The 25,696-nt window shown below is 46.1% G+C and overlaps 1 protein-coding gene across 1 annotated transcript in view; it reads right to left on the reverse strand.

Moving 5' to 3' along the window:
- Positions 1-16,181, reverse strand: part of LOC144120360 (uncharacterized) — an 81,901-nt gene extending 65,720 nt beyond the window's left edge. Inside the window, exons 1-2 of the mRNA XM_077652723.1 lie at positions 15,989-16,181; positions 15,012-15,805 (exon numbers count right to left, since the gene is read on the reverse strand). Coding sequence (XP_077508849.1) covers positions 15,012-15,805; positions 15,989-16,141 — 947 coding nt within the window. The 5' untranslated portion in view covers positions 16,142-16,181. The remainder of the gene's footprint in view (positions 1-15,011; positions 15,806-15,988) is intronic.
- Positions 16,182-25,696: the final 9,515 nt, after the last annotated feature.

Below are 25,696 nucleotides of genomic sequence, written 5' to 3' on the forward strand. Positions count from 1 at the left end.
GAGGACGTCCGCTGCACAAAGGGGAGGCAGGGATGGGACGGGCCCCTTTGTTGGGGACTTCCGGAGCGGCCTTCCTTGCGAACACAAGACCAACGAGTTCGCGGAATGGTCAGCGAACTCCACAGCCTCCTTCCACTTCTTTGTGGAGAATAAAACTTGTATGTATGTATGTATGTATGTATGTATGTATGCATGTATGTATGTATGTATGTATGTATGTATGTATGTATGTATGTATGTATGTTATCCGCCGACACGGTTGACTGCCCAACAGCTGCGTCATTCCTCTGTGCACTTGTGCATAAATCCTGAGTGGCATGTGCCTCCCCCCAGCAAAAATGGCATTCATGTTGTAAATAGTATCTTGTGTTTTGATTTTGTTCTGATTTATCATTCAGCGTCCTATATCTTGTTTGCTGACTTTGATGTTTTTGAATTTGTTGATTTGTGTTATCCACTCCTGCCTAATGCCTGATAATAAGGATAGCAGTACCTGTAAAATAAATAGATAAACAAACCGATACCGGAAGATAGGACGGCGAAGGGAAATGGCTGCAAGGGTACGCTTGATGTCTTGGACGCGTAAGTCGTTGGTGGAAGGGCAAAGGAGAGGGGGCGCATATCAACAAGTCTCGTGAAACGCAACAGCCCCTGCGCCGAAGATGAGAATGCGACATAAGCAGCACCCGCAGAGCGGGACATATAGGAACCGCCGTCAATTTGTCAAGGCCGGGAAGGGAGGGTTGAGAGGGAAAGTGAGACAGGACAAGACGAGTGGAAAACGAGGAGTCCAGAGAGGCATGGTCGCGCCAGGGATTACAGCGGGGGGGGGGGGGGGGGGATATGCAATATTAAAAAAGGTTGTACTCCGCACAGAGGCTCCAAGGGGTACCCGGAGGAGCTGCTGAAGCGTAGCCGTGCGCGTTGTGCCTCTGTGATGACGAGAAGAGGGACGCACTGCACACAAACAACCTTATTCTCCTGCAGGCGAGAATTAACGCGGCGAGACTACCAAGCGGGCGCGGCGAAAGTAAGGGGGGGTTGCATCCCCTGTAAGTAAAGCCTACGGAGAGAAGACGAAGGGAGCGAACGGTGAAACATAGAAATGAGACAAGACGCGAAGTGAGGATCACTCTCTTGTCGCGGAGGGAATTAGCATGAGGTAAGCCTAAAAAATGTGTCCCATGTCGAAGCCTAGCAGGGTAATCCCAAGCACACCCTTAAAGCACAAGCATGAGCGCTTTTCAGTGTTCGCAGGGCATTCAGTATTTTTCCCGAAAGAAACGGCGCACAGTATCTCATATAACCGACCACCAGCATCTGGAACAGGTGAAGTAAACATCGCTCAGATAGACACTAGGTTTCGCCCGCTAAAAACCTTATAATGCTTTTAAAACTGTCCAGTTTTTAAGGTGAAAGCCTTTAAAGGTTCATGGCTTGCCAGCGGGGATGTTCGCAGAAGAGTGTAACACCATAGCTGTCAATCATACGCGGTTGAGTGTCCACGGAGATTTCGAGATCTGAGAGCTACTGCTTCCTTTCCTCAAAACACATGCTTTCGCATTCCTCCACGTAACCAGACAAGTGTCCTCACAGTTGAATAGCAATGTGTAATTAGTTAATCAGCAATAAGTTAATTGGTGATCTGTACTTAGTTAAATAGTAATTGACTAATTAGGCGATTAGTAATTTGATAATTAGTGTTTGGTGTACTATGTCGTAACTGGGAACCCAGTATACGATAATGCACTGCGCATGCGCAAGGCACCAACAGACAGTGCACCTGCGCTTCAGCCTACTGCGCATGCGTGTGACGTCATTGAGTGGCGCCACCATTGTTTGAGAGGAGCGCTCCCCAGGCAATATCGCCAGACCCCTCCTAAACGCCGATCTGAATGGATTACGCCTAAAAGCTCACCTGTGCCTCCATCAACCAAGCGTGCGTGCGCTAATGAACGTCAGCGAAAGTGTCGTGAAGCGAACAATTGTGTAGTCTTTAATCAACATCTTCAGCACATCTCAACGACACAACCAGCAACACCGCGCTACCTCACCGCACTTTAAGTCAACAAAGTGCCCTCCTGAATTTTTTCTCAGCAAAATGTCGTGCTTCGTTCATTAGAGGTCGCGGTCTATAGTGGCACCTAAGAATTCATTGTGTGTCACGTATGGAATGTCTTGACCGGCAGTTGTGACAGGGCATCACACCGTCAAGGCTAACATGACGCCTTTATTAGCTCAACCCCGTGACGGCGCAGACAAGTACGCAGACAAAATGAACACTGAACGTTGCAATGTGGATTGCACGCGTTTCACTGGACGCCCCTATGCAGATGTCGTCTGCGCACCCAAGCTGTGCTTGGTAGCTCTGCGAATAGGTCCATTAGTACGAAATTAAAAAAATGATGGGCTAAGTATTCCTCCCTGAGGGACACCACATGTGACGGGATGATCTGTCGCGTCACCTTCATTAGTCACCATATGGACGCCCCGGTTCCTCAAATACCTTTCAATTCATTGATATAGGCGTGCGCCAATTCCACATTTTTCAAGGGCGTCTAAGATTGTATCATGCTGAACATTGTCGAATGCTCCCTTGATGTCGAGGAAGACAGGAGCGGTTAGCCTGCGTCGACGTTTCTCGTGTTGTACCGTGGACACCAGAATAAATACACGTTCGATAGCGTAGTGGCCATTGCAAAATCCTGTAATTGCGTCTGGGTATTAGCTACATTTTTCAGAAACCATTCCTGAAACGTTAAAATCATGCACTCCATTATTTTGGGAAAATAACCAGCCAGAGTTCAAAGACAAGGCCCGAAAGGAAGGGGGGAGGGGGAGGAAAGAATTCGGACGTCAAGGGTCCGTGACAAATTATAGCAAGCGATGCAGAGCATAAGCTAAGGATAAAGTGAACAAAGCGAGTGTGTCAGAAAAGAAAAAATGATATTTCAGAATTAAAAAAGCTAGTCCAAACATATTCTGAAGCGTGGGCTCACATTTTGTCCAAGTAACAAGATTTCACCCAGTATGAACTTCGCCGAGATCTGAGAGAGTTTTCGAAAAGAATGCGCATTAAGGAGTATTTCACCAAAAAAAAGCGAAAAACCCAATTTCTATGTAATAACACAGCACACTACTAATACAGCACACACAGCACAGCACAGTAATCAGCACAGCGTCACGAACAACCAGCCGAACCGTCCAGGCACAGAACAGAGACAGCGTTATGTCCAGAGCACGCACGAGCGACCGAGCGTTCGGCGCTCGAGCTTCGGAGTGTTCGGCGCTCGAGCTTCGCAATGTTCGGCGCTTCTCGTCGTCTTCTTCGTTGAGCGCCAGCCTCTGAATATTCTAAAGCCCGTGCCAAGTCTTACAATTCCCCCCGGGCGAAAGGGAGCCATCCTGGCGGCCTAGGGCGATGTGACGACGGCGGGGTCGTAGTAAGGTTTGAGGCGCATCGTGTGGACAATTTCGCGGCCTCGGCGGCGATGATCAGGGGATGGCGTAAGGGGTTCGATGAGGTAATTGACGGGGGATGTCTGCTCTTCCCTGCTACTTGCTAACAAGTTTGGAGGAAAGGCCGGGACCTGAGGAGGGTAGCCAGAGCCAGACCAAAGAGTCAGGAAGGTAAGCGGGAGGAAGTTCAGGGGGATCACGGGTGCTTTTCTGCTGCTGCTGGGCGTGAGATGTGAAGGACCGGGCAAGCTGTCGGCATTCTTCGGCATAAGTGGCGGCTTGGGAAAGAGTTGTAAATTCGGAAGCATCAGGGCGGTAAGGTAGAATGGTGTCCATTGTGCAAGAAGGCTCACGGCCGTACAGAAGAAAGTACGGAGAGAATCCGGTGGTGGCTTGAGCAGCGGAGTTATAAGCGTATATGACAAAAGGGAGAACGCGGTCCCAGTTACAATGGTCGGAAGCAACATACATGGCCAGCATGTCGCCGAGGGTGCGATTAAAACGCTCAACCATGCCATTTGTCTGGGGATGGTAGGCGGAGCTGGTGCGGTGAACCACGTTGCATTCCTGAAGGAGAGCTTCTACAACTTCTGAGAGGAAGGCCGGACCTCTATCACTGAGCAGCTCTTTTGGCGCACCATGGCGAATAATTATGCGATGGAGAATGAAGGATGCAATGTCGTGGGCTGTAGCGGATGGTAAAGGCGATGTTTCAGCATAACGTGTAAGGTGGTCGATGGCAACGATGATCCAGCGGTTCCCGGTTGATGTGCTGGGGTGAGGGCCGTAGAGGTCGATGCCAACACGCTCGAAGGGCTGTACTGGGCAAGGCAGGAGCGGCGGGTCGGCGAGGTGGATGTTTTCGTCGCTGGCATGTGGTGCAGGACTGAACGAAATGGCGGACGTAACGGGCCATCCCACGCCAGTAGTACCGCTGTCGTAGACGGGTGAAAGTCTTCAAGAATCCGGCATGGGCACACTGGGGATCATCGTGGTAGGAAGAGCAAATGAAGGAGCGCAGATGTGTCGGAATGACGAGAAGCCACTTGCAACCATCCGGGAGATAGTTGCGGCGGTAAAGGAGCTCGTCTCGGATGGCGAAATGGTGGGACTGACGACGGAGAGCACGGCAAGGAGGTCGAACGATTGGCCAGATAGGAGATCAAAAAGGCAAGTGATCCACGGGTCTTTGCGTTGCTCGGAAGCCATATCAGCGAACTCAAACTTGAAAGAAGACAGGGCGGATATACAAGGCGCTGCCTCAGATGGTAGAGGGAAACGTGAGAGGGCATCAGCATCGGCATGTTTGCGGCCGGAACGATAGATAACGCGAACTCTTGGAGTCGCAGAGCCCATCGCGCCAGTCAGCCAGAGGGATCTTTCAAAGAGGACAGCCAGCAGAAGGCGTGGTGATCGTTGACAACGTCAAAAGGCCGCCCATACAGGTAGGGGCGAAATTTGACGATCGCCCAAAGGATGGCTAAACACTCCTTCTCGGTGACAGAATAGTTGGCTTCAGCTTTTGTGAGTGTCCGGCTAGCGTAAGTGACAACGTATTCGTCAAAGCCTTGCTTGCGTTGAGCGAGTACGGCACCGAGGCCGACGCCACTGGCATCGGTGTGGAGTTCCGTCGGAGAAAGAGGGTCGAAGTGACGCAGAATTGGTGGAGTGGTGAGGAGGCGACGGAGTGTCGCAAACGCTTCATCACAGGCTGGCGACCAGGCCGAAAGGTCGTGGATGGCCGCTTCAGTTTGCTGAACTAATGTTCACCACATGTTAGAGGCTGCAGGTGAATTAGATGTAAGACTGGACACGGGCTTTAGAATTTCCAGGTGCTGGCGCTCAACGAAGAAGACGACGAGAAGCGCCGAACATTGCGAAGCTCGAGCTTCGGAGTGTTCGGCGCTCGAGCTTCGCAATGTTCGGCGCTTCTCGTCGTCTTCTTCGTTGAGCGCCAGCCTCTGAAAATTCTAAAGCCCGTGTCCAGTCTTACATCTAATTCACCTGCAGTCTCTAACATGTGGTGAACATTAGTTCAGCAAACTGAAGCGGCCATTCTAGATTCCATCGCTCTCAGATGCCACAGCAAGTGCGCACCAGACGCGGAACAGAGTTCTGAACGAGACTTGCATATTAATTCAGTCTCAAAATAATATATAGAAAAAACTAAGTAAGCTGAATAGCAAAAGAAACCTTTCCTCGACGAAACAGGCTACTCTAAACTAGTTAGCTTCTAGAACCGACATAGCCATTACACTATAAGACTGACTACGCTCACTGAAACGCAAAGGCCTCCTCATTAACTGGTCCTATGTCAGCTGCGGCCACCGTATCCCCGCAAACTTCATTACCCTATCCGCCCACATAACATTCTACCGTCCCCTGCTATGCTTGCTTTGTCTTGGAGTCCACTCCGTTACCGTTAAAGACCAGCCGTTATCTTGCCTTCGCATTACATGCCCTGCCGAAGCCCACTTCTGCCTCTTGATTACGACTAGGATGTCATTATTCGCATTTTATCCCTGACCCATTCTGCCCTCTTCCTGCCCCTTAATGTTACACTACCATTTTTCTTTCCATAGCTCGCTGCAATGTCCTCAATTTAATCTTTAAGCGCTGTCCTTATACTGAACTCTTTTTGTTAGCCTCCACGTTTCTGCCCCATAGGTGAGAAGCGGTAAGATATAGCTGTTGTACACTTTTTTCTTGAGGGATATTAGTAAACTGCCATTCATAGCCTGAGAGAACTTGCCCCATATGCGCTCCACCCCATTCTTATCCTTCTAGTTATTTCCCTCTCATGATCCGGATTAGCGGTCACTAGTGCCCTAAGTAGACGTATTCCCTTACCGATTCCAGCGCATCACAACCAATTGTGAACTGTTGTTCTCTTGCCATACTGTTTAACATTACTTTGGTTATCTGCATGTTAATTTTGTAGCGATAGCTACAATACGGTAGCATTTAAAGCCTTCAGCGTGGCGGCGCCGCCACCTTGTGGCTGCGCCGCCACGCTGTCACGTGGTGCCGAGCAGCTTCCGGCGGCGTGGCGCCGTCGCTGATCACGTGGTTCATCATGTGGTTGGTCACGTGACCAAGTTCCACTCAGCCAGCTGTAGCTATCGCGTCACTCCAGGTTTAACCAGAGCTAAAACACCGCCAATTTTGTTTAGAGCCACCGTTCTCCACTGCCTGCCTAACTCAATGATCCTGCTTTGCAGTTCATCTCCTCAGTGACTAGGCAAGGTAACGTCATCAGCTAATCGCAAATTACTTAGGTATTCTTCATTCTCTTATGCCCAACTGTTCCTAATTCAGGCCTCGGAACACCTCCTGTAAACAGACGGTGAATAGCATTGTCGATATCGCGTCTCCCTGCCTGACACGCTTCCTTATTCGAATTTTATTGCTGAGATTAGGGAGGACTATAGTAGCTGTGCTGTAATTATAACTATTTTCCAGTAATTTCACATAATACTCTTTAAGACCCTGATTCCGCAATGCCTGCGTGACTGCTGAGGTTTCCATTGAGTCGAATGCTTTCTCGTAATAAATGAAGCCCATATATATGAGTTGGTAGTTAGTATAGCATAGTCATCTTCCCGGCCGAAAAATACAAAAGAGAGGCCATCAGAAAACTCAACAACCCTTGCCATTATAATTATATTCCGATCTCACTTTAGGGCTCTATAGTGTAATTCTGTTTAAACTGGCAGACTTGTTTACCCACAAACAGTAATAACGCAATCAGGCTACAGCTTCTTAAATACGTCAAACAAACAAGCACGACACCTCCACTTACTTCCTAAAATTCATAAGGTTTCCGTAGAAGACTTATTTACAGCACATATCCCGGGCAGATATATCGTTTCGATCAATAACACGCCTACAGAGAGCTTGTTCAATTTCCTTAACCACTACCTTGCAGGCATTCCAAACCTCCTTCCTTCTTTTCTCCATGACACACGGCACTTTCTCCGAATAATGAAGTCGCTTAATGACGCAGCCATTATGCCAGCGGATAGCATACTGGTTGCACTCGACGACGCCGGTTTGTACACAAGTATTCCCGTATAAATGAAGGGATCGACGCGCTCTCGAACGCTCTGACACAATATCCGCACCGGCATGAAACTGAAGTGTATCTCTCGCGACATCATGTGGTATTCACGCTCAGCTATTTTGAGCTCGATTCTTCGCGTTGCCGTCAAGTATTTGTAAAAAATATGGGCACTAATTTCGCACCGACTTATGCAAACATTCTTATGGGGCTACTGGAGTCTAAACTTCTAAATTCATTTTCAGAAAAACCTGTTCATATACCTGCGTTACATAGACGGCATTTTTATGATATGGGAACACGATCTGAGACCCTAAAGGTATTCGTCTCGCACCACAATTCCTTCCACTCAAGCATTAAATTTACTTTTCGCTACTTTAAAACGCAAGCCAATTATCTCGACAAAACCATCCGTTTAGAAAATAGCAAGCTTAAAATCACACTCTACAGGGAGCCTGAAGACTGGCAGCAATAATTAGATTTCACTAGCCATCATCCAAGGCACCGTAAGCAAGGCATGTTTGTCGGGCAAGCAACGAGCATGAGGAAAATATTTGCTTGCGACAACGACTATTCGGACCCCCCCCCCCCCCTCCCACTCACTAAAAAGCATCTGAACTGATAGAAACCATCCTCACAACTTCTTTAATTATGTTTTCCAAGGACCAAATACTCTGATATGAGGCGAGATACTTAAAAAAACGAACAAAAGCTAACAGTGAGTGGCCTCCTGCACTTGTAACGATATATTCCAACGCCCTTCCGAATATAAACAATACTCTGCGGAAATACCCCCCTATTTTACTGGCAACGATGCCCTCAAGAAAATATCTCCTGAAACTTCAAGGGTAACATACAGAAGCAATGGAAACCTGAAAGACATCCTAGCAAACGGTAGGCTTGATTAAAGATCCCCGCTGACCGTAAGCTCATGCTCTCAACCTAGATTCAAAACATGTAAGCATTTACAAAGCAACGCTACAATTAGAAGGACGGCGGCAAGCGTCTTCAGGTTCGATATAGGGACTAGCTTCAACTGCGCGCCGTCTAACGTTCGTCTGCATGCATCAATGCTCCTTGTGAGAAACAATACATCGGAGAAACCTTGGCAGTCATTGAGCGCAATACTACATTGTGATCGAGCTGACACAGCAAGGAAGGTGCAGAAGGCAGTGTGGGAACATTTTAATCAACGCGGTCACAACTTTGATGAACTTAAGCTGTTCATTGTTCAATCAGGCTTCAAATCTCCAAGGGACAGAAAAAACAGAGAGGCATATTCCAAATCCACAAATTTAAATCCTTACAACCAGCAGGGATCGACGTGTCCAGAGGAAACTCTCAGGAACATTCCGGCACTGGCGTGATTCTCCCCCCCTCAATGACTTTTTTGCCCGCTTTTCTTCTCTCTGTCTTTCTCTTTGTTATATTTATCCTTAGCGTATGCCCTGCATCTCTTGTTATCATTTCTCAGGAGCCCTTGGTTTTATCGTTAAACAAGTCTAGTCATCCGTGATTAGTAACACTAGTGCAAGCATTGCCTATGACGAATTCATGAAACTGTTCGAACGTGTGTATGCCAAACACTTTCCACTAAAGCTGCACAAACCTTCTAAGAAAGCCAGTACACCATGGGTTAATTGTGAGCATTTAAAGAAAAATAAAAACAAAAACCGCCTTTTCCATTACTTCTTGCAAACAGCCTTAGAAATAGCAATAAAAAAAATTTACGAAAATCAGGAATGAACTTAGGCGAGCAGAGATTGCATATTATGAGCACCTTTTTGTTGATGTTACCCAGCAGCGGCCAGAGGCTGCTTGGAAAGCAATGAATAATGTTCTAGGTCGCGAAAGGAAAAGCTATATGCCAGGTACCTAAACAGTCAACGGTAATGAATCGCACGACAAAGAACTATCAAAATACTTCAACTGTCACTTTGTAAATGGTGCAGTTAAGTTTAATAATCCTCTTAGCATAAATGAACTCTCTTGTAATATTACACAAATATTACTCGGCTCACAGCAGTAGCATCGGACGTTTTTCGAAGTGCTGCGTCTATAACGCTTTTCTGTAGGAAAACACCGCAAAAAAAAACACAGGACAAGAAAGACAGACTGACTGGAGCGCTAACAATTGATTTTATTTAGTGCAAGAGCGAAATATATGCACGGAAAAAATGACTCGTGTGCCGGCGCGGAAAAGGAAAAAAAACAACAACGTCAAGGCACAGGTACCGGGCTCCTCAGTCTGTGTTAAGATAGTTCAGCCCGCGGCGTGATAATGAAGCAGAAGGTTTGCTGGCACATGAACATCCCTTGCGTGCGATTACAAGAGCTTCATAGATTTCCCTCGTGCGTTGCTAGGGGTACCATCTGAGAATTTTGCACTGTTCAAAAAGGGGAACGCATTTCTCGCACGATTTATAGTGTACGACCAGGTTTCTTTTGGGAACAATGTCCTCCAAGGACGAGGCATGCTCCCTGAGGCGATCATTTATACAGCGCCCCATCTGATCAACATACAAGGCTCCGCAAGAAAAGGGCACCTCATAGACCACCTGAGTACAGCAATCAACAAAATGCTTCCCATGCCTTTTGCCGCATGCAACCCTTCGGGGGCCAGAAGAGTTTACCTTTTTGCACAGACGCTGCAGTTAGCATGGGACACTAAACATCACATGCACTCCCACTCTGCGCGCAACGCGCTTAAGTTTGTGTGAGAACTGGTGAACGTACGGGATGACTGCGACTTTCTGTCCATTCCTTTGCTCAAATTTTTTGCGGTTCGTAGGATTTAGGCAGCCTTTCAATAACCCTTCAGCAGCAATGTACAAGACAGATTTAGGAAATCCAGCTGACTCCAACCGTTCGATCTGCGCGAGGAAACGTTCCTGCACATGGTGTTTGCACGACCTGGTGATGGCATTCTCGATGGCTCCTGAGGTGACCTGGCTTGACGATCTTGGAGTGCGCTGAGGTGTACGCCAGAAATCTTTCGCGAGCACGAGGCTCATAGCGTCAGCAGAGGTGCTCGCCACGAGTGATGAGTGTCATATCGAGGAAACGTAACCGCCCTTCAATCGGTAGTTCCTTGGTCAGTCGAAAAGAGGAAAGGTGGGTTTCGAAAATTGCGAACAGATTGTCCACACGAGCGGTCACGTCCACAGGTTCATTCCTAAAAATTACGAGAAAATCGTCCACGTAGCGAAACACCTTAATCACGTCCGAGTCGGCCAGCCCGTCCTGTAAACGTCTATCGTAGTGAGCCAGCAGAATATCACTGAGCAGGGGACGAGACAGGCGCCAATGCATATTCCCTCTTTCTGTACGTATAGCAGTACTCGTTAAACTTGACCAGAATCGACTCCGGGTAAAATGAAAGCACTTCAAGAAAGTTGGAGGTGCAAGTACCCTGGTGCAAGTGCTCATGCCGGAAGAATTCTGACAGCGCGTGGCCCCGAGCAGAAAAATGCTCTCGCTAACAACTTTTCATTGGGGCATTGAGTAACACAGATCTTTGACGTCGATAGACAAAACACCAGCGTCAGTGAAGTTGTCCTGCGCGAGGAACTGTGAGACTTCCACGGTGCTTCTGACAAGGAAAGGGTCCTGTATGGGCAAAACGGACAAGGACTGCTGAAGGTACTTGCCCAGGGTCCGTTGCCATGTTCCTTTTTCGGAAACATTAGCCCTGAACTGGCTTCCGGGTTTGTGGGTCTTGACAGAAAAGAAGATTTCCAGGTTAAGCCCCTCACTCTCCTTGATCGTCTTGGCTAGCTTCTCCAAACCTACACTTTTGCATGCCTTCATGGCTTGGTTCTTTACCTCTGCTGGACGAGCGTTGCGAACTGGGCGGAAGTTCTCCTCGACAGCTTCGCGGGCCTTCGTGGCGTTAACACACGTGGGAACATCGGCAAAGCACCCCTCTTTTTCTGAAAGTAGCAGTTTTAAACCCACATTCTGCATAGAAGACCCCAGCTCGCCGCACCGTACTACACCGCGCACAGTAGTCGAAGTGGGCAAAATGCCAACAGCATCCCGGAAGTTGTTTTCCAAGTAGTTAGCGACAGCTAGCGATAGCGACAGTAGTTAGCGACAGTTTTCCAAACAGTTAGCGACAGTACTGATCAGTTCGGGGCCACGCGCTTTCAGAATTCCGGCTTGAGCACCTCCAAATTTCTTGAAGCGCTTACATTTTACCTGCAGTCGACCCTGGTCAACACCACCTAGACTTTTTAAGGCCTGTCCACGTTTGCGTGACGTCACCGCACTGCGACGGCCCAGTAGGTTCGGCTTCAGCGCTCGCACGCATTTCGCGCATTTCAAAGTGCTGATTATGTCTCTCGAAAAGAAAATTACTTTTTTTTTTAAATCGTGTTTTGCTTGTCCACACCCTAACCGAATGTATTTTTTTTGTTCTTGTTTCTTTGAAAGTATAAGCAGTTACATTTTAGCAGGCTTTCACTGACTTTATATCAAAGCGCACATGTGTGAAGATACGTTCGTAATATTTTTTTTATTCAAAATGAACAACGCAGAGGACTTTCACAAGTCGTATTTTATTTTCAGATGAGAAACACGATCAGTAGGAATAGGAGGTAAGGAAACTGTTACAGCACTGAATCATAAAATGCAGTAAGTGAAGCCAACAACAGAAAATCTGTAAACAGAAAGCAAACAAAAGAAAATATGCAGAATATTGTTACGTGGTGGCAAGCCAAGGAAAGCACGACATGATGACAGAATGAAGATATGATTTAATGGCTCAGGGCCTAGCGCGAGCATTCCGTCCCGCGCCACTGCACTCTTCTTCGTCTTCATAACTTGACCCCGGTCCTCAGAGCGATCGTCCCGATCGATTGCTTGAATTACGAATGGTGAGGTGACGATTAGGATGATCAGGAAGGATAGAAGAAGATGAAAGGCTTGCCACAAAGATGAAGGAGATGATCTGGTGGACGGTTGGCCCCGGAGCTTCAGGTCCAGCGGTCGGTCACCCACAGCCGAAGGTCAAGGGTTGAGGGATCGCCGCACAGCCTGGGCGGGGGTGCCGTCTTGGTTCGGGTCGTAGTCGCGTCATCGTACGTCAGGTCCTGGTCGTCGTGTCTTGTGGTCGGGGCTGGGGACGGGGCGGGGGAAAACGGCTGGTCGGTTCTGGTCAGTTCGAGCTGGGGTTGAGCCGGGCGGCGGAGCCCAGGTCCCTTCGGCCGACGACGAAGGCGAGCAGAAGGCGGCGATGCTCCGGGGACTAGGATGACGATGAGAACCCAGCACCTCACACCAAATGTTACGTGGTGGCAAGCCAAGGAAAGCACGACATGATGACAGAATGATGATATGATTTAATGGCTCAGGGCCTAGCGCGAGCACTCCGTCCCGCGCCACTGCACTCTTCTTCGTCTTCATAACAATATATAATAATACAACGCAAAAATTGGTTTCGAAACTAAAATAAACTAACAAAAACAGTCACAAGCACACAGGGTAGTCAATTCTCCAATGTCTTCAATTTTCTCTCTTTTTCTTTTGCAGCCTTTTCAACTATAAGTTGATCATTTTTTCTTTTACAAAGGTTATTTAGAAGCGTGTTTGCTGCTGCACTTAGGACATAGTGCATTACCAACTGTGGAGTGTGCCCATTCTCACACACATCAAAGTCAATGCCATCGTTTAACACATCATGTGTGAGTGCCAAGAGAGCCTCCTTTTGATTTGGTACTGCATGAAACTGTGTCGCATGCTGTTCGCTTCTCAGTTTGTCAAGAACTATCTCAGCAGTAAGAACAGCATTTACTATGGCAGGCTGTGGAAACTTGAGACTACCACGAGTCATGACCTTGACTAACTCCCCACCTTCTACATCAATTTCATCTTCTAGCATTAAATTTTCTTTGCAAGTCATGCATGACAGCTTTTTGAACGCAGCGTGGGCACAATAGCCAGCAACGTAAGTGGTTGCTGGGAGATTTGGCGCCTTCGCATAATCGTCGTCCGTTACCTCAATGTCAAACACTTCAAGTACTGCATCGTTTACTGCCACCTCATCTGTTGCAGCCTCAAACTCTGGGAGCTCCAGAATGTTCTGCAGACGAAGCTTTCGCTCCGACTCATAGACTTGTCTTATGGAAATGTGGTATTGCGCACCGGAGAGTTGGCGGTATTTGCCAAACCTCTCTTCCAAGCAATCAGTCTGAAACTTTCCTAAAAGTACATACTCGAAGTTCATTACATCTAGGCAATACCTAGTCACCTTTACCAAGGTGTCTGTCGTGAGTCGGAGCGCACTGTGAGTCTCTCTTGTAAGTATGCCTGTGTCAAATTTGAGAGACTGCCACAGATCTAGCCACTCCACTATACTTAACAGAAACTGGATCTGTGGACTTGACGCTGATGTAATCGGTGACTGCAGCTCATAACGAAGTCGAGTACCCTTGTTGCATGTCTTTACATTTACAATGTTCCACCACTTTGTTATTGTTTCAAGGAACTGTGCAGTACCAGACACATGATCTAGCTCAAGTCTGGGCCCACATGCTCGCAGAGCTGCTGCCGTAGACGGGCTGAAAATCATTAGCGCAAGCTTGACATTCTGTCGCTCAATATTCGATGGGTTCAGAGATTTAGATGAAAGTGTTGGTGCTGATTTAATCAGCTGACCCTGTTCTTTCGAGTGAAGTTCTCGAAGTGTTTTAAATGAAGCTGTAAGTATAGGTGGCTTTATATTAGGTCCTGTGGGGCTAGGAAAGAACATGCATGTTCCAGCATTTCGCTGATTGATCCAGTTATTCCTGACGCATTTTATTAAGTGTACAGGATGAATCAGAAAAAAGAGAGGACGTTTAGAGTCTGCAGGGTGTGGATACACACTCTGAAGTTTGCAGGGGGCCCCAAAAAGTGACATTGTTTTCCGGTTGATTGAGTTATTGTCAGCTATGACTGCGATTATACGCAACCCAACATGCTCTAGCTAAGTAATGATGCTATGCAGAATAGTGTGAAGCTGCTGTGCGTTGATGCGCTCTACTGGCAGTATGTGCACAACATTCTTCTGGCGCGAAAGCAAGCTTTGCATCATAAAAACATGGGCTGTTTTTGCTGCATTAGGGCTATTTGTAGCCGCACCAACAATTACTCCTCCCTTATAATCAAAATACGGCTGCAGGTGAATTTCGTCTATCATGAGTACAACAATTTTTTCATGCTCCGTCATTGCTGCGACAAGCTTCTTTGCATACGATAGGAAAGAAGTGCCTTGCTGTTCAGCTGCCGGGCTTACTTCACTTCACTTCACTTTAATACCTTAAAAACCCTCGTTAGAGGGTATTACATAAGGGGTGGGGCACACAGAAATGAAAAACAGAAAGACTAACAGATAAGTTGAAAGTTATACAAATATAAGATTATCACTAAGCAAGTACACGCGTAGGAGTTACATATACGACGTATTGTAGATTGATGGGGTAATCTAAGGTTTCCGGAACTGTGAAGGAACCTATAAGCATGCAGAGAAACTGTAAATAAAATGCTTGAGAATACCAGCAACTCTGCAGAATACCGGGATGACCTGCTATGCTTGACAAGAAGAAGAGAAACTTGCTCTTTCAAAAAACTAACTGCATTGGGTTGTTCAACATCTGCCAGTTCACAATTTAAGGCATCTTCAAGCAGGGAAAGTGCCAACTTAAGCAAACCATCAATTTTTTCTTCATGCTTAGACAACAATTTTCCGTGAAACGACTCTACAGCATCCAGCAGACCTATCAAGCAACGGATATCATGTACTGTGTGAGGGATGGTATCTATGCCATCAATTGTAGTCAGCTGCACATTTCGGTAATGAACTTTCACCGTGAGGTTCTCTAAGACCGTGACTGACGACAAAACACGAGGGACGTCATCAACAGCAAGATTGAGAAAAAGGACGCAGGCAGGTCGAGAAATAACATTCCAAAAATCAGAAAGCTTGATTTGAGGAAGGCACTCCAGTAGAACTTGGAAAGTGTCAATCTTGTTCTTTGCTTCTTCCTCCTCGTGTGTCTGGAGTGACATGGCGATGGCATCTCGTAAAGAAGCTGCTTCAAGACGCATTCTCTTTTCAGTCGGTGCTTCTCGGGACGTAGTGGCGGGCGCAGAAAGGTACGCGGGACAGTTCGGGAATACACTGGAAATGGCGTCGGAGCTGAGACGAGCGATCTTCAATTTTGCCTCGACGACTTTGCCCGTTTTTGAGTCCACATACTTAGAAGAAGTCCGAATGTCTGATTCTTTAAAGTGCCGCTCGCAGACCTGCAAACCAGCGCAGATAAGGTTAGCATATTTAAGATGATTAATTCCATGGGTGCAATAGCAATTAGCGCAGTGAAATATTTCAAATTTAGAATATTTCCAGCTCGCCCACTAGGCCATGTTGTAGCGCATTATATACACACAGCTACGTCGCGGAATAAATATCACGCTTTTTCGACTTACCACTGAGCGCTTTCCGGGTTCGAAATCAGCACGTGGAATGGCTTTCAACCATTGCCTCCTTCTGTCAGCATCAGCTGGGAAAGTGAAGACGCGCACAGGCTTTTCTCCATCGTAATTCCCGCGGCAGCCGGGAACACAACAGTGTCCTGGCATTTTAACAAATGGCTCAGGAACTGTCACACGCGCACAGCACTTTCACGTTTGTTAGGATTGCACTTCGAGTATTCACAGCCCGCAAGGAAGCTTCAGCAAATGACACAGAAAGAAAGAACGGCGGAGGAACAGCATGTAACACACGACACGTGCAGCACATGTTGAAACACGACGGTAGTGATGTTTACAGCAATCGCGATGTCTCCTTTCAGATGATTGCTTTCTACAATTTACTAGAAAAACTGCACAAAGTACGCTTTTAAAAGATTGAACAGTTTCCAGAAATGCGAACGAAGATTGTTACATTGAACCAGATATCTTTCATGTCTTTTAAAACGGTGAAATTCATTATCTTCAATTTGCGATACGCAAATACGCCTCGGAGTACTCCGCACTTCAACAATTTGAAACAGCGCGGGAGGAGAACGGCGGCAGCGGCCGCCAGGAGATGCTGCCGCAGCGGTCGGCGGTGGCTCCCGCGTCGTAGTGCGGTGACGTCACGCGTCTGAGGAGAAATCGTGGAGAGGCCTTAAAAGTCTAGGTGGTGTTGCCCTGGTCAAGTCTAACGAGTACTACTACGTACAGAAAGAAGTAATATGCATTGGCGCCTGTCTCGTCCCCTGCTCAGTGATATTCTGCTGGCTCACTACGACAGACGTTTACAGGACGCGCTGACCGACTCGGGCGTGATTAAGGTGTTGCGCTACGTGGACGATTTTCTCATAATTTTTAGGAATGAACCTAATGACATGACCACTTATGCGGATAATCTGTTCGCAATTTTCGAAACCCACCTTTCCCCTTTTCGACTGACCAAGAAACTACCGATTGAAGGGCGGTTACGTTTCCTCGATTTGATACTCATCACTCGTGGCGAGCACCTCTGCTGGCGCTATGAGCCTCGTGCTCGCGAAAGATTTCTGCCGTACACCGCAGCGCACTGCAGGATCGTCAAGCGGCAGGCCGCCTCAGGAGCCATAAAGAATGCCATCACCAGGCCGTGCGCTCGGGCATGCGAGAAGAAGACACGTTAAAGTTGGCCAGGAGCCTGGTGATCAGCCGAGTCACCTACAGTCTTCCATACTACAACCCAATCAAAAGCGAAATTCAACAGATTGATGCGATTATACGCAAAGCATACAAAACAGCACTCCATCTACCGCAATGCACATCCACAGAGAAGCTTTTAGCACTAGGACTTCATAACAACTTTGAAGAACTGAGAGACGCACAACACGTCGCCCAGTTGCAGAGACTACCGCAGACTCTGTCTGGCAGGGACCTTCTGCAGAAGTTGGGATGCAACGAACAAATACAAGAAATCCAGTGAACCGCGACTATCCCGGACGGCATACGGGGCACAATTAGAGTGACCCCCATCCCCAAGAACATGGACCCCAACCTACACGAAGAGCGCAGAAAGGCGAGAGCCGAGTACATCCAAAAATCACTAGCCCGCCAGACAACAACGGTGTACGTGGACGCAGCCACATACCCCAGAAGGACGGGACAAAACAACCCCAACGCGGTAGCGGCTGTGATAAACTCGGACATGCGGGAAATCATCAGCGCGTCGCTACGGGACTGCACGGTAGTCGAGGCTGAAGAAGTGGCCATCGCTCTAGCGGCAGCGGAGGGCTAGCTACCGGACTAAGCGATACTTAACAATACTAACCGACTTTCAAACGGCATGCCGAAACTTCATGTAATGCAGAATAGGTCACAGAGCGCTCCGCATACTCCGCTCTGGGGACCGGCCCAAACAAAGCACAGAAGAACCAATAAAACATACGATAGTATGGACGCCGGGACACGCGGGAGTGGAAGGCAACCAAGTGGTCGACAGGGTAGCTGGAGGGTACACTTTTTACCGAGCTCCCCCCACAAGCGACCTCGAGGAAGCCGAACCTGTCCCTAGAGATTACTCGGCAATCTTAAACCACTACAAGGGCTGCAGAAAACGGTACCCCCAACACATAAATCTCTCTCCAGGGAAGACGCCGTCGCCTGGAGGCTGCTAAAGACGGGCTCATACCCGATTCTAAATACACTCAACAAAATACAACCCACACAATACACAAACAAATGCCCATGGTGCGATGAAACACCCACGCTCTATCACATAACGTGGGCCTGCCAGAAAATAGAGGTGGCACCAAAAATACCAAACCCGAGTGCGGAGCAATGGGAAGGAATGCTCTCCAGCGACCGTCAGGACGTCCAACTTGGGCTAATCCGGCGAGCACAGCTGGCAGCGGCATCCAGCGGAGCCCTGGACTAGGGGCAGACGACCATTGCTAAGAAGACGGACGACACACCTGACTCCGCCAAACTGCTCACCCTACTCTCTAGAGCTCAATAAACGTTTTCCTTCCTTCCTTCCTCGCGCAGATCGAACGGTTGGAGTCAGCTGGATTTCCTAAATCTGTCTTGTACAGTTTTGCTGAAGGGTTATTGAAAGGCTGCCGAAATCTTACGAACCGCAAAAAATTTGAGCAAGGGAATGGACAGAAAGTCGCAGTCATCCCGCACGTTCACCAGTTCTCGCACATACTTAAGCGCGTTGCGCACAGAGTGGGAGTACATGTGATACTAAGTGCCCCGTACAAACTGCAGCGTCTGTGCAAAAAAGTAAACTCTTCTGGCCCCCGAAGGGTTGTATGCGGCAAAAGCCATGAGAAGCATTTTGTACACTATAAATCGTGCGAGATCTGCGTCCCCCTTTTTGAACAGTGCAAAATTCTGAGATGCTACCCCGAGCAACGCACAATGGAAATCTAAGCCCCTTGTCATCGCGCGCAAGGGATCATCATTTGCCAGCAAACCTTTTGTTTCATTATCGCGCCACGAGCTGAACTACCTTAACTCATGCTTTCATTCACACAGCGCGAAGACGAACGCAGACAAGAGGAGAGACACCACAAAGCGCCGACTTCAACAACGTTTATTGCTGCGCGCAGCGAATACATATAGAGAACAGCGGGCATGCGCAGCAACGAAAAGGAAAGTCATGTAACACTGGTAGCAGCGCCAAACCGCAAGGGAACACATCATCGTAGGTACAAGAAAGAAAACGTAAAGCTAAAACCTAAAAAGCAGGACGCAAACAAGAACAAAAACATATACTCGAGTTCAAAATTCCAAAGACACGACGCCTCTTATCACTTAACAACACCGATGGAGTGCTGACACAGTGATCTCCTTTTTCCGCGATCTCACCAGCCTCAGCTATCTCCCTGGCTGTTTTGCTGACATACTTATTAAGGATTGTGGTTCTTCCCAAAAAAGGGACCGCGTTTCTTACACTGTTGGCAATCACGGCAACGTATGCCGAGAGGACGAGATGCCCCGATGATGCTGTTGCTATGTTCCATGAGCCTCTCAATAAGACATCTGCCCGTTCGGCCAATGTAGGCTCGGCCACAGGGCAAAGGTACACACTAAACACAAATCAACCCAGATGGGTGTTTTTGGCTTGTCCTCTAGCGTCCTCCAAAATTGAGGTTCGATATACACCGTTAGACTTGGGGTAGATTTCAGCACCAAAAAATACGCAGGACTTACGGTTGGCGAAGGGAGCAGATTGGGTGTACATTTTTACACCAAAAAATACGACGCACTTTCGGTTTGCAATGGGAGGTTTCAACCGTGGCGATACGCTGAGCGGTGGCTGCGGTGTCGTGTTTATGCAGGCGCCGATTTTGCAACGCCGGCATCTAGGAAGAGGTGATGACAGCGGTCCGTTTTTCTATATTGCATTTTTGCTCTTTCTTACAGGGCTACTAGAACTGCTAACTATATAGGCGGAACGGTGCTAGTTAGTTAATCACAATAATCAGGTTCGAATGCGCTTTGCAATCATTAACAAAGCCTAATCGAACTTCAATTATGATATAACAACCAGCCTCGTTCCGTCCATGCCGTTACGAAGTAGTACTGTAAGGAACAGGGCAAGAACGCTGGATACAAAGTGCATCGGACCGCTGTCTTCACCTCCTCCTGGATGCCTGCGTTGCACGATCGTGGCGCCATGCATACACACCACGTCCCAGTCACGTCGCAGCGTACTGCCGTACATCGCGGAAACAAAACAAGACCAGCGGTGGTGGCAAGGAAACGTCTTTAATCTGACTCCGCTGAGTATACGGCACTTCTGTAAAAAATACACAAACCATGGCTCCGGCGCTAGCCGAAAGTATCTTGACAGGTTGGTTCGCAATGGGAAAGAAAAGCAGGGTTGGGGAGACGACAGGCAATGAAACTGAAAACAAGACCGTGGTAACGGATTTACGTGCCAAATTCCTGCAACACATTTTTCTTCTCGTAAAAGTATACCATCTCTTCACTGTGGTCCAAAAACCGAATCCCTGAAGTTAAAGAACCTGAATGGTGCACAAGCCACTTGCGGGCAGCTCCACATTGAACAAGTAATGTTTGCCATCTCTCTGCCTTTAGAAGTTTTTAAAAAGAATGAATCTGTATAATGTATCCTTAATATTCGTTCATTACTGCTCCTTATTTTTGCAGTCCATAATGGACATTTTTAAACAAAATTTTGAATTCCGTGCTCCACTCGCGCATTGAAAATATTTATCGAGCAGTATTTTCATCCAGTCTATAAGTCTTCAAAGTCGATAAAAGCAGGATTCGCAGTAAGGATTACACAAAAACATTGCATATAGCTTGTGGTCCGTGGTTTTATTTTCGTACAAAAATATAGTTCTTGGATTTTACCTTCATAGTGCAAGGTAGCTGTGTAAGTTTGTTAGCCATTTTTTTTTCGAGACTGCAGTTTTAAGCACTTTACAGAACATTGTTAGTAGCACGTCCTCAAAACGCTGTTCGCAATTTAACTTGTGCATGCGACTTACATTCATTGCATTGGATGTTCGAAAATACTGCATTACACAGACCACCGCTACAAATTATCACAAATGTCAGTTACTAACCTACACACATATCTGAAATATTAACACCAGCAGCATTAAAAGGCTGCTTAACATGTCGAGCTTATTCAATTGAAAAGAAATTGAAGAGCCTTCGTAAAGAAAAGGTCACAAAGACCGGTAGATTACAATTTTATTTTTTTAAATGGAGGACAATAAAGAACATTTGAAACCACAATTCTTGGACAGGTATTAGAGATAGGGACTAACTTGAAATCAGCACCTAAAAGTAATCATAACGATAATATAGCAAATCTTGAAATGCAGAGTTGACTTGAAAACTTCTTCACTACACTTCAGGCTAACTGGTGCTGTCAAATAAGATTAGCTAAAAAAATGTTATGCACCAGACAATTCCCAGTGGCTAACTTCAAGATACAGATTACGAACTACAGTAAAAGAAATACTAAACAGACATCCTAAAGCAGCCCACTAAATTTACAGTAAAATATCACAGGTATCCAACCTCTAATGTTTGTGTTTGTTCTTGAGAAACACATATCATGAACATAACCTTAGAAAACGTATGCAATACATTCAATTTACCACAATCACATAAAAAGAACAAAACAAAACTTTACACTCAATATATGGAGGCCTATGCTCTAGAGAAAGTTTATGTGCCCAGAAAGATGTTAGCCACCCATTTGAAGGAGCCTGTCAGAAATAAAAGGCAGCACTCATATCTTATATGGAAAAAATCAGAATACAGAAACACATGCAAACAAGCATTTCAGTCTAGCTAACAAGTAATGACTAATGCTGAAACACAAGGAATTAGTCAACTTGGTATTACGTGACAGTGCGCACTAAAGCAAAAACACATGGGCTAAGGTCAAAGCGCTCAGGACACAGGCATTCTCTTTGATCGCGAGAAAGGCATTCATCACCTTCACTTTAGGACGAAGTGAAGAAAAATTCCAGAAAAGTTCCCATGGCAACTGATCAGACTAAGAACTAGTAACTTTGTGATTAAATAAGTAATTGAATATCTAAAGACCTGTGTCTAAGCACATATTTGCTTAAAAACTTAATTGTTCACCAAATTCATTATCACCATTATTTTTTTCTAATTAAAGGATATGTATAAATACTAGCAAATGTGTCATGTGGCAGAACAGGAAGTCTATTAAAAATAAAAAATTACAAAATGCTGACAGTGCTCCCAGGAAGCTGTCTCAGCTAGATGCAAAAAGATAAAAACCATCACTAGCCCATGCAGGGACAAGAAACCAGTTGGGTGATGATTCTTACGGTCAACGAAATGTTGGTGTTCCTGTTTGTAATGTCTTTCCATGCTGTCACATAATGCCAGTACAGCATTTGTCGAAGTTTAGAGCCCAAGGAATTCGCTTCTGAGCCTTGTTGTACATTGCTAGCATTCCAGATCTCTTGAAGGTACAGAAAATCTTGGCCTGACCACCGTGAATGTTGGACATCCATGGATGCTCAGAGGCCTTATTACACTGCTTAGAAGCCAAATCCTTTGGCTCTGTACTTTTTGACAAAGGCTATACATCAGTTTTCTCACAGATTCATGCTGATATTGTTTTCCTTTTTCTTCGCTCTGGCCAACTGTATCATGTTAACATTGATAAGTTATAGCAGCACAGTTTGTGTTACACTACCAGAATTCCAAACAGTACTAAAAAACTATACATGTAAAACATGTACAGGCAGATAGAAGAGGCAGCTGTGAAGGAAAGATGAAGTGGTTTTCAAGAACTGATGAGCTCAATACCATCGAAGCGAGGTTTATTTTAAGCCAAATATCTAAAAGCACTCTCAAGAAAGGTCAGCAGAGTGCCTTCTTTAGATTTTCCAAACGGAACACCCAGAAGGCTGCAAAAAGCAGAATCCTCACAGAAGTGATGAGGTTTTCACTACAAGGTGATAGCCAATAAACAGGAAAACTGCGCCTTGATAGGTGAGGAGGCATGCTGTAAGTGCTTGGTCCTGCAAAATTAAAAACGAAATATCACTGACATTTCTAACACTTGTAGAAGTGCAAAAAAATACTGTCGCATTTCAGTATAATGCAAATTATGACTACACTATCCTAGGGATGAATTCATGGGGGGGGGGGGGGGGGTCTCCCCTCCTCAAAGTGAGGAATTTCACATAGAAAAACCATGCTCAACCCAATTTTTTCAAGAATAAAGTCAAAGAAATGCGAGGTTCAAACATGTCACTGACCGATTTTGAAAGATAATGGTAACAAGGCTAATGTACTTGGAGCTATCAACACTGTCTAGCTTCAACTTCATTGCCCACCACTATGTGCAGGAGACCTTGGTGACAAGTTTTGTATCAAAACTTTTTCATTCATGATTCGTTAATGGATGAATCAATTTGCGAGAATTTTCCTCAGAAACCAAAGTGTCCATATTACAGAGGTGCAACTGTACATATGATTTGTTCATTAGAGCCATGATCACATTTAGTGGGCCACCACAACTATGCAAAAGTTAAACAAAATGCTGCAATGGCCTCCCTGCCAAAGATTTGAAAACCATATTCTAGCTATAAGAAACTGAGCTGCTCAATGTCATTTAATTGCAACCAGTGCAGCAACAGCCTAACTGTAATCGAACTAGAGGCTAAATAAACAATGGTGAGCCACTGCTCATAAGGGAGCGTGATACAAAGTGCGTATTCGAAAGGTACAGCTGCACACGAAATCTACCACTCTTGCTTTATCCGTGACATTTGATACATATGGCGACTACACGAATTTTTGATGAGCATCGAAGAAGCAAATGTTCTCAAGGGAATCACATTTTGAGCACCTATAACAGCCCGGGATGCAACAATCAGTACTCCCTATGAATCATATTTGCGTGTGTAAAATGGATACCTAAAAATACAAAACTGGTATGGCGTTGTTCAAAGTGTATATCGCCGTTATACACAGCTTGTGAAGTAGCACTCTACAATGATTGGATGCCATCGAAGACTACAACACAAAACACTCTTTTCCAACTGAAAATATAAAATAGCTGCACCGTATCCATACCTCATTACCATTTGTCAGTAAAATGAAAACAACCACAGTCGCAAAAGCAAATAATGGTGATCGCCTCTCCATAATTTCGTGCAAGTCTAAAGAAACCACAACTGTCCCAACATTGGATTATTGGTTTGTTGAAAAGAGTGGTAGTGAACACGCGTGAAAATGAGACAGTAGCAATGCAAATCCCAAAACAGCAGCGTGTCAGTCCGCTGAATCTGGTTTAGTCATGAAATTATTCTATTTTCAGAACTGAGCATACTTGCAGCAGTTGCACTGGCTCCTCATTCCTACTATTGTCTTTTTTTTAATTGCACAAGTAACTATGCCTGAATTTTAACGAAAATCCCTTGGGGGTCAGCAGCTCCTTACTGTCACTGCTCGCATCCCGCCTCTTTCAAGGTCACGAAACACCAGGGCTTTGTGCCAGCCCCATTCTAAAATAATCACATAACCCAAGCTTTGCTAAGGCTCGTGACATCAATGACTAAATTTGAGTACATTCTGGGCCTAAAAGGTAGTCATGAGATGCTCAGATAAATACTGAGCTGCTATTTTCGTACAAAAATTTCAGTTCCTGCCTATGTCCACGAATAATTTGCACAAAAATACCTACAAGTGTTGCAGGGGGCATCTTTCTTTGCGACTTAACTCTTGACTGTTTGGTACTGCTTGTAGATTAAACTGATGCAACCTTTGAGTTCTTCATAGATTAGAACCTGTATAGAACAATGTCCAGTCAGGTTTGATACCAAACAAATCATTATGAATAAAATGTATGTCGTTCGAATTACTGACTCAATATTGATAGGTGAGCAAGGCAATGCTGTATGTCATGCTTTGAAATTAAAGCAGCTGTAATATTTTCACAAATAGTGACAGCACGTTTATACTGCACCCATCGAAGTTATGCCGCAACGAACCGCAGAACATTAGGCAAGAACTGACAGGCGTTGCTTTCTCGCTTTCACTCGTGTTCCAGTGACAAAGAGATTGCGCCATTGACTGAAAGCAACAAATAATCAGATTGGAAATCTAAATGTCGCGGCCGAATCTATGACGGCAGAATACAAGTATGTACTTCAGAAGCTTTGAGCACATTCATTTGCTGCGACGCGCACGATAAGCAAAATTAGGATTTTGTGGGAAACCATGGAATTTTAGGAAAAGCGACCTGATTTTTTTTATGTTAATAGCGATGCCGCATATCTCGTTCTGCGAACATGCATGAAATTAAGAGTGGCCAAAAATGCTGCACATATCCAAACTAAAATTACACAAATGCTTCGGAGGGCACTAAAATAAAAATGCCGAAAACCTACAACCGCTTTCAGGGTGTACTTCAATGCATACGCAAACAGACTAGTACAGAGCGGTCGTGCGGTGCTTTGCGGAATGAAGGCGAATTTATAACGCAGGCAGTGGGATTGACTCACAATGCAGGTGCTCAAGCGCTGGCGCATAGTCATATAAAATAACCCATACACTGGCAGCGCGTCGTTAAGAAAACTGCGCTAATGTTTTGCTCCATTCCGCAGCACAGTGCTTCAGCGCTCCACACAAGCCTGCTCACGTCTTTATCGTACAACGATATTTAAG

Source organism: Amblyomma americanum, chromosome 2, assembly GCF_052857255.1.
Source record: "Amblyomma americanum isolate KBUSLIRL-KWMA chromosome 2, ASM5285725v1, whole genome shotgun sequence".
In the NCBI taxonomy this organism is placed as follows: Eukaryota; Metazoa; Arthropoda; class Arachnida; order Ixodida; family Ixodidae; genus Amblyomma; species Amblyomma americanum.